Source organism: Eucalyptus grandis, chromosome 2, assembly GCF_016545825.1.
Source record: "Eucalyptus grandis isolate ANBG69807.140 chromosome 2, ASM1654582v1, whole genome shotgun sequence".
NCBI classification, from domain to species: domain Eukaryota; kingdom Viridiplantae; phylum Streptophyta; class Magnoliopsida; order Myrtales; family Myrtaceae; genus Eucalyptus; species Eucalyptus grandis.
The window spans coordinates 28,051,338-28,061,673 of record NC_052613.1 but is presented as its reverse complement, the minus strand read 5'-3'; the positions used below and the strand labels follow the sequence as shown (position 1 = coordinate 28,061,673).

The 10,336-nt window shown below is 38.4% G+C and overlaps 1 protein-coding gene across 1 annotated transcript; it reads right to left on the bottom strand.

Annotated features, from left to right (window-relative positions):
• Positions 1-1,539: 1,539 nt before the first annotated feature.
• On the bottom strand, positions 1,540-10,336 carry LOC120290606 (probable LRR receptor-like serine/threonine-protein kinase At1g56140; the record flags this gene model as incomplete). The annotated part of the gene is given in 24 exon segments (XM_039306931.1): positions 1,540-1,998; positions 2,001-2,130; positions 2,282-2,432; positions 2,539-2,770; positions 2,859-3,069; positions 3,857-3,975; positions 4,339-4,509; positions 4,585-4,783; positions 4,865-5,238; positions 5,925-5,989; positions 6,697-6,741; positions 6,953-7,015; positions 7,422-7,487; positions 7,578-7,649; positions 8,087-8,158; positions 8,254-8,325; positions 8,408-8,479; positions 8,671-8,742; positions 8,841-8,912; positions 9,430-9,501; positions 9,622-9,693; positions 9,797-9,868; positions 10,105-10,176; positions 10,251-10,336. Coding segments are annotated over 24 exon segments (2,883 nt in total), but the record flags the coding sequence as incomplete, so codon positions are not given.

The following is a 10,336-nucleotide window of genomic DNA, read 5'->3' as shown; positions in this document are numbered from 1 at the left end:
TGTATTTCAAGTTTAATTGACATATCATTGTGCATTTATATGGTTCTCGTTTCTTTATATTTAAGTTAAGTTGTGGTAAGAGTTGAAGACCTTAATTCAAGGTTTCGGCGAAATCAAAATGCAAAACAACCATGGCAAAAATACAATATACATAACATTATATGAAATAGCAAAATGATCATAACATATAGTGTAATATCAGTAGATGAGATTATTATTTGCTTAATCAAATGTTGTACAAAAAAAAAATGCATTAGGGACCAAAATGAATTACAGAAATTGAAGAAAATTTGTGAATGAGCATACACATATAACTACATAATATACGATCTTATGCTAATCCATATAGTTAAAAAGTCAGTGTGGTATTTTTCTTGAAAATAAAACGATAATTAGTACTAGTTAGTATGGAAAACATAATAGAATAGAGATGCGGATGCAGAAGTTAATGAATTATATGCACTATCTTTTTCCCTTCTATTTTGGGGGCTACATCCACATTTAAAATCGGCATCTCATGAATATCTTATCGCTTAATAATACCATGCTATGGATTTGTAAATAAAAAAAAAAAATTCAATTCATTGTTTTGTCGTTGCTTCCTAAAGAAACCACAAACTCTTTGGCTCTTCCAATGGTCCATCTCTTACAATTCAAATATGCCATTAGGATAGCACCGTCATAAAATTGAAAAAATAGTGCACTAAGCAAGAATTTTTAAGCAAACGTGGTAAATTGGTTACGCGGTTGCCTTGGTCAAATATGAGGACATTGTCTAGTGCTATCTTAAGAAAAAAAAAAGCTCGTTAAACACACAAACATGCAGAGAGAGAGGAAGAGGGTTTGTTTGGACCTTCAGAAGGGTCAGTTGCAGCCGGAGTCTGATTCTGAGCACGAGTGACATCTGCAAGTAGTATGTGCACTGCTACATGCAAGGCAAAGATCACCCTCAAATTTGCCATAGTTCAACCAGAGAGAGACAGACAGACAGACAGACAGACAGAGGGAGAGATCCTTAGAGCTGGAGAGCCACATATGTGTGCATATGAGTAGATATAATTTGATGAGAAAGCCAAGGGCAGTGGCATCTGAGAAAAAGATCAGAAATGGCCCCTCCACTTTGCCTTACTTTCAATGAAGTCTCGAGCTTTGTACAAATTTTGTAATTAGCCTTTGTGTAATATTTGACTTCTCAACAAGTGGTGGGACCCATTTTTATTTTGGAAAAAAGGAAAGAGGGTTGAAAAGAGAGCCCGAAGCAGACGGGAGATTTAAAAAAAGAAAAAGGAAGAGAGAGAGAAAGGTAAAAAGAAAAAAGAGGAAGAAGAAGTGAAAAACGGTTTGGCGTGTGCACGTCGCATACGCCTGGCCAAGTCAACCTGACTCTATTGCGCAACATCCGGTTAACATTCACACTCTTCGTTCTTCCAATTATAGTATTTTCAGAATTAGAGCTTGAAATTCAAAATTATTGGAGATTTGTACGGCGAAATATGATTTTTAGGTCGTTGAGTTGCGTATTTTTATACAAATGATAGCTTAGGATATTATGGAGCCATAAATCTTACAAATCTTGATTCGTACAGCTTTAAATTACATAATGACAAAAATGGTTGATAGGGAGAGCCATCTTCTAAAGGAAATTCATATATACGTACAATTAATTAATTACGGTACATAATGTTGACGTAATCAACCGATAAAGCCTGATATGGATGCAGCAGAGATCCATTCAGGTAAACCATGTTCATCTACCATCTCCGATTATCTCATCAAGCATGGGTGTCGTGGTAATCTCCGGTGAAAAATTTGCAGTTCCAATAGTGCTTGCAGCGAATGGGGAGTTGTAAGGGCTCTTGTCTGTGCTCTTATCAGTAGTCTCAGCCAAGGAGCTAGTGGTATCATTGAATCTCCAATCAGTCAAGTAGCCTGGCCTCGTGGACACGGTCGCCACTTCAATATCTCCAGAGAGCATTGCCACCACACGGGACATTGGGGTCTCGGCGCTGGTGATGTTTGAGTGCACAAGAGCGCTATTGCAACCATGCGTTTTGCCTCTTCTTCATTGAACTCTGATAATCTAGAATCAACCAGCTCAATAACACGGTTGGTTTCGTGCAGGTTCCAAGCCTGAGAAGCAGGAACAAAAAGTGACAAGGATGTAATCAGGCAACCTCCTAGATAGAATTAACAGGGAAGAATGATAGGAAGAAGGATAATGATGTTTCCTTCTTAAATGGCCATAAAACAACTGAACAAGTGGCAGAATATTCAAGCGTACCCATTCAAGGAGATATATTTTTTCTTCTTCCAAGCTAGGGTCTGAATTTGACCTTCCGCTAACAACCTCTAGAGCCACCACGCCAAACGCAAACACATCTGCCTTCTCTGTGAGGTGGCCACGCATTGCATACTCGGGAGCAAGATATCCACTACAAAAGCAATGAGAAAGCAGAATTAGATTCTTAGCAATTGTAGCCGTCAATGTACTAATGCATATGGCTCTGTTTGCATATGACAAAAGAACATGGAGCTTACATGGTTCCCGCGACACGGGTGCTTATATGGGTCTTCTTATCATCATAAAGTTTAGCCAAACCGAAGTCTGATATTTTAGGTGTGAGCTCAGAGTCCAGCAGAATATTACTGGCCTTCACATCCCTATGCACGATTCTCAACCTTGATTCCTCATGAAGATAAGCTAGGCCCCTTGCAATACCCAGACATATATCAAACCGTGTCGCCCAATCAAGATTCAAGGTCCTTTGCCCTGCACCATGGAGGCACTATATCATAAGTCCAGGCTTCACTTTTTACATGACTAAAGACATAATTGAGGTGAATATTCTGTCACCTACCAAACATTGCCTGATCAAGACTCTTGTTTTCTAGATACTCATATACAAGAAGCCGATTATCAGCATCAATGCAGCATCCATACAATTTAACAAGGTTGCGGTGTTGCACAGCAGATATAGTGGCAATCTCTGTCACGAATTGATTCTTTCCCTGATGGGATGTTACAGATAGTTGCTTAACAGCAATCACTCTCCCATCATCAAGTGTTCCCTAATGTCACTGATATGGTCAGTACTTCAATATAAAAAAAAAAAATGCTTAAGCCATTTTGAGATCAATAATGCGATCAGCATGATAATGTATACTCCAGTTCCTAGACTATCCGGAAGCTCCACTTAAGTCTGACTACCAAGAAATGCCATTCATCTTCCAGAACTACACTGTATTAGCATATAGATGACAAATGAAGGACGGTCAACCTAATTTATGTTACTTAATCTGGACCTAGCAAACATAACCAAGAAAATTGTCCATTCATTACTCACTTCAAACCTTATGTAATCAACAATTTGTTATACTATCCACGGATATTTGGATGGCCTCCGTTGAACTTCTTTCTTTCCTGGACATAATTTAGGATCTATTACAGTCATCCTCCAAAGCCAAAGGATGATCTCCTAAAGAATGAAAAAGCAACAAGCGAAGAAGGGCTTTTCTTTTCAAGGCAGAGAAAATATCGGAAGTTCGGTCAACCAGCACACGAAAACCATAGTCTTTTTCTTTTTGGCCCAAGGTACGGAAACCATAATCGCTGTTCCTTTACCGATGCGTTTCTCTTCTCTTTTTTTATTCTTTCTCCAAGAAACACTTTCAGAAAGATCATCCATCGACTTAGTTCTTATGACAAGCTAAGATCACATCAGCTATAGCTGAAGAAGCAATAGTGATAAGATCAGCTTTTGCAAGGAGCCAAGCACCTCAATTCTGCCGACATTTAATTGTGACACCAATCCATCGACATCTACTCTTTTGTGTTATCTAATGCATTACAACAAACCTTGAAAACAGGACCGAATCCTCCCTCCCCAAGTTTGTTATTGGGATTGAAGTCATCTGTAGCAGCCTTTAGTTCTGCATAGCTGAAAGTGTAAGGTCTAGCATCCATGCCAAGGAACTCTGTAAGACACAATAATGCAGATAAGATTCCTGCTATTAGAATATTTTGCAACCTTTTGTCACTTAATTTTTGACCTTTTGGAAATATATTAGCCGCTTAATTAGTCATCCAGCAAAATCAAAATGCATTCATGAAATTTAGCTTCAACTAGAAAACATGGAAATTTCACTTCCAACCACCAGTGGGCAATGAGCTCAAAAGCTCTGAATAACAGCAGCATTTCCATATGGAGATTTCTCATTCTTTTTACCTCTGCAGAACATTGTTTTCATCTTTTATCCAAAAACATAATTAGCACATAAGATTACAGATAGGAAATTATCATGGGGAAGATATCGGGAACTTCATATAGTGTGGTTTACCTTGATCTTCAATCATGCGTGCCATTCTCCTTCTCCAAACAACATAGAACACCAGGAGAACAGCCACCAAACCGACCACTCCAACTCCAGTAGCAACTCCAACTATCAAGCCAGTATGATCCTTTTTGCGGGTTGGGGTTGGGGATTTGTTACTGACAGTGGGTATAAAGTCTGCACAAAGTCTGCCAATTTAGTAATGTTTTAAAAAGTGGTGCTGGGAGCATGAGCAGGTTTTTATCATAGTACCTGGGACAGCACTAATGGCTGAAATTAGCGGTCCATATGTCGCTTGATTTGGTACACAACAAGTCCCTTTTCCAGCCCAAAAGAAGTGTATTTCAAGATAGTTTGCTGTTACCCGAGCCTGATACATTTTTGGGACAGCTGTAAAAGAGGCACCATCTGCCTCTTTCCGTATGTCGAAATCCTTTACAACGAGGTTTCCCTGAAATAAGCACAAATGGCATTGGCAATTGACCATGACCTTTCTTAGTAAAACAAGAAGCCTGGTAAAGCATGGCCCTACCTGTATGTATATATCAAAAAGACGCCTCCCAAGACGTTTCCATTCAGTATTCTGGATTTGTATTTCAGCAAACTGGAGGGTGACATTATAGTTTCCATTCTGCAGTCCTAATCCATAGTATCGTAGAGATGAAGCAGAAACCCGAGCAGTCTGGAACAGTTCTGAGTCTAAAGTGTTGGTGAACTGGGATAGCGAGGAAGCATTATAGGTGGGATTGTTGCTTCCCGTGAAATAACCAACATTGCTCACTGCCCACCTCTCTGAGTCGGTCACGTAGTAGGTAGCAGGACCAAAACTGGTATTATCCCGCTCATACACAATATCACTGGACGAAGTAATCTGAGGGCCACCGCATTTTACTGCAAAATTATAATCTGCATGGCAAACATAAAAGAGCAGATCGTGATAAGTTTGTGAAAGGTGCTTTCGTAACATAATGGACAAGAATTATCTGCCAAAGGACATGCACTCTGTACATATTAAATTTTCATGATCAGCCCGATTTAACTATATATATATGAATGGCACATGCTTATCTTCAAAACTTACTTCCTACAGTCTGTCGCATAGCATCATAATATACAGTTGTAAATGTAATAATAAATTAGTTCTCTCACAATCTAGTGAGGAGACCCCACAAAGTACTAACGAAAATGAAGTAAGGGCCTTTCGAGGGAAATATCACAGATAAAGGGGAAGCCTAGAGAGGCAATTATTGAACATTAAGCGGCCTGCCTTATATCTCTGTCTGTGGCAAGAGCTGACAACGAGACATCAAAACTACATAGCTGTCCCCTTTCTAAGAAAATAACCTAGCATAATAACTCGAACCTTAATTTTTCCTCTCTTCCGCTGAACTACCACCCCTAATAACTTACTGGAAGAAACTAGTTCAACCATTCTGTCTTCTACTACATTTAAAGTTACCATTCACTTCACGTATCAGGATGCAAGCACGTAGAATATCTAAGGTAACTGGAAACTCAATCTCCTGTCCTCCCCTTGTCGAGGCATTCAGCAAAAGGAAACGTATTATGGGGAAAAGGTTACATGGACTTACAGATTCCATTCCCCGTATTGCAAGGAAAATTCCGTTGAAGACAGTTTAATCCTGAAGGAAGAAGGCTAAGATAAAAGGAGAAAATTTTACTCAGTTGACTTGTATGGCAGTTTGAACTTATGAGTAAATCAAGAGCAGATACTTCTACAGCAAGGAAAATTCCTTTTCTTTTTTATGACTTTCACTGAAACATTCAAGATATCTTCATGGAAGATTCAATTGCTAACTAAATGCTAAAACTTCTTAAATCATTGAAGCCGTGATAGCATCTTCAAGTCATGGTTCAAACGGCATGCTTTTCTAGTGAACGCTAATACTGAGTTTTGCAGGATTGCTGATTCTCCACTGCATCAATTACGAGGATTAAAAGACGGTAAAACTAACGTATCAGTTTTCAAATAACTGACATCCACAATGGCATATGAATGAGGACAATCATATGAAAGTCACTACTTATGACAGTTCTTTTTTAGGCAGTGTTTAAATGATTTACTTGTTCCAAGCAGTAAACTCAGCAATCAACTGTGAGTCAGTCTTAATGTAAATTCAGCATGTGTCTGATCTCAATTAATAGAATTAATATGACAAAGGACAAATTTGATATATTAACATCCAGAATGCCCAGCAGGGTGGTGGGGTTGGTGATTATCCTCGTAAAGTGAGGTAGGCATACAAGACAGATCTGAGGACACATCAGCTAACCTTTTTCAATTGAATTGATTACTGTTTATGATCACTCAAGCATCATAAGCAAAAATCGCTAGGCAATTACCTAGTGTTAGAGTTGTCCAATGTAAAGTTGTTGCCAACCAGATTACTGCAAAATGCATCGTGAAAAAAGTTGTGATCGTAAGTCTCTCGATAAGTTGGGACATTTACAGCTCATCCTGTAGCTAGAAAAAGACTTCAAGTACTATATAGCACCCCTTGAGCAACAAAAGATTGACAAAGTGCAAAAGAAGAGTCCTCACTTAAGATATCTAACTAAAAGTATCAATTATCTTTTTTCAAATGGCAGAAATACATACAGTTGTAAATCATTGCTGACCCAAGAAGGAATGCTTCCCATCAAGTTATTGTACGAAACGTCTCTGCAAAAATGGTACAGGAGAGATGTCATTTAGTTAACCAACGGGGTTGGTTAATTGTCTATCAGTATGAAGTAGCATGCTGTGATATGTCAAACAACAAAAGGTTGACTGTATTCTCCATGTTCACAGGCACAGAATAGATGACTTTGAAAGAGACTATATTTAGTACTGAGTTAGCTATCAAGGGCAAAGGAGAAAAATCTATTTAAATAGCTATATCCTCTTTATGAACCTTCAACCTATGATGGAACATGGAATATTTTGACTGAACATCCTCTTTGCATTCAAACTCCATAAGTGCCCAGAAAAACTTGTGTGTAACTTCATGCTCTTCTCAATTGATCAGTGACAGTTGTGAGCATCATTATGGTTATTATGCAATGGAGATCTTTCAGGTGTTTCTTACATGTTACGAAGGGATGCACTTTTCTGTTCGGGCAGTGTGCCATTCAAACTATTGTTTCCAAGAAACCTGAGAAATGAAGCAAAAGAGATTTGCAAAGCATTAACAAAGAGAACATATTTGTAGGAACACGTATGAAATCCAGAAGAGGTGCATTACAAGTAAGTGAGTGAGCTCAAATTGAAAAGAGAGTCTGGAATCTGTCCCGTTAACTTGTTGAAGCTTAAGTCCCTGGTCCATTATAGACGCAACAAAGTTACTATATGAATGACTTGAGTAAACAAGATACAGAAGTTTGAATTAAAAAATAAAATAAAAATATGCCTTCAGGAAGATCAAGCTGATTACATGTGAAAAACATCACAATACCCAATAAATATAACATCTTGTCAATTGAAGTTAGGGAAGAATTGTGGAGGCAAATGCTCCTTTGAAGTACTGTACTATGAATGAGGGCACAAGATGGTCTTTAATTAAAACAGATCATCCAGATGATATTAAGTATGTACATATCATTTAGTAACTACTATTATAAACCATTAATGAAGGGTGACTTATTCATCCCTTTCAAATATTGCTTCTGAGTCACTGAATCCAGGTTGATGATAATGAAAGACAACCACACTTCAGCATATTTTCAATCAATCTCAACCGAAACAACGACTTACAGCTGAGATAAACTCTGGTATCCTGAAAAATCTGATGGGAGCGAATCTGAGATATTGTTATTCCTCAGTACCCTGGAAACAATTGAGTAAGCCCATTCATACGGGCCAAAAGAGAAAAAGAAAGGAAAAGAATGCCTGCTACATGCTCCGGAATCACAATGTCTTACAGAATAGTCAGATTCTTCATATTCCTGATGAATTCCAGTGAAGAGCTCACATTAGATACATCACTTATTCTCCTGCATTATGTACTCAACTCATTGTCGGTTTGTTCAAGGCTATTTTTCACAAGCACAGACAGAAAGTACATGGCCCACTCACAAGTCTTTCAAAGCGGTTAAATTGGAAAATGTCGAAGGAATTGAACCTTCGAAAGAATTTCCTTGGAGAAACCTATAAACAAAACAAATTGAGAAAAAGTTGGACAAATTTATCACGTACTGTATCATGATAACATAATACAGAATTAATGCTATAGAATTTGTCGAATTTCAATTTCCAGAGCCTACAAACTGTTGTGAAAGGTAGACATTCATAGTCCTAGGCATGGTTAGATAAAAAAACAAACATATATATTGCCTTACAGCTGTGTAAGCTGCGACCAATTTCCTATGAATTCTGGTATATTGCCAGTGAAGTTGTTATCTGATGCCCACCTGCAACCAGAAAAGGTATTTCTCCTGAGAAATCATATCACAAAGCTTTTCCTGTTAGTAGTCTTTTTCTAGTATCAAAGGAGGAATGAAGCTCTTACACTGTATTAAGATTTTTAAGCTTGGAAAATGTTGATGGAATCTCGCCACCGACTCCGGAACTATCCATGTAACTGTACAGTAAGTGATTTCCATCAGCCAAAGGCATTTTATTTTATTTTTTTTGGTAAGAGCCAAAGGCATTTTATTAATATAATGCAACTCCAATAAATCTATAGTTTGTCCTTTTAAAAAGTTGAAAGCAGAAGTGATGCCAAGAGGAGAGGGTGACAAAGTGTCACGGAACATTTGCACAACATCCACGAGAGTTGAGAAGGTTTACACCCAGAAAGTACACAGCCAAACATTGTGGGAGTCTCTAGTAGTTGAAATGTCAACAAGAGGATGACAGTGAAAGCAAAATGAGGTTTAAGGGTTATGGTATTTAATGATGGGCAGAATGATAACAACAACATGCTACTGCAAGTCAGAAAGGTTAAAAGAAACTAATCGATTTGAAAGGATGCATAAAAATTTACTTAGTCCGTTTGCCACCTATTTCGACAAAACTGGCCTCTGCCAAACTCCAACACCTGCAAATATTTTAAAAGGAAAATCCATGTTTAAGAATGTTAAGCAGGCAGGACTTACAGTTGCTGCAATTTGGACAGATTTCCAAGCTCAGATGGCAGAGAGCCATTGAAGTTATTGGTACTAAAGGACCTACAATATTAAACTTGCATGTCAAATTTCATTGAACATTTGTCTGAACATCCGATGCACCTAATTCAGTTGAATCCTTCTGCTTGACATTACAAGTCCTGTTCTGGAACTGTTACTTACAATGACAATAGCTCTGTAAGTTGCCCAAGTTGCGGTGGGAGCTCCCCTGATAATGCATTGATGCCCAGACTCCTGAAGTAAATCAGCAGAGTAAGCATCAGGAAAGAAAGAAAACTACTAAAAAAAGGAGCAGAGAACTGTATAAATTTTGAAACTAGAATTGAGTTGTGCTCACAGATACTGCATGCGAGTTAAGTTGCCAATGGATGGAGATAAGGAACCACTCAAGAGATTTTGGGCCAGGTTCCTGTATAAAGTACATAATACAATCAGAACAATGGAAACCTACGTAAGATTTTGAAACCTTGGTGAGTAAAATCAATATAAAGCTTCAGCAAATGAGAGCATGTGAGTGTTGCGTGGACAAGCTCGAACTGAGTGTTGCTTAATTATAAGGCATGACACGTGGCACACCATGAAAACTCCAGTGAAATGAGAAACTACTGGAAAAGAAGGAAGAAGTGGAACGGGACTAATACATACAGATTGAAGAGGTAAGTCAAGTTCCACAACTCATCAGGGATAGGACCGTCAACGCTCATTGCATAAACCTTGCTGCAACCAAAGAAAAACCACCCGGTCATGAGATGAGACGTACATATGGTGGGTGAGATAGTGTCGATACGTACAGCTGTGTAATGTGGCAAGTAGTGGAACTGCTGAAGGAGCAGTCGCATATGATGAAAGGATTGTAATCATCGAAGGAAACGGAGGC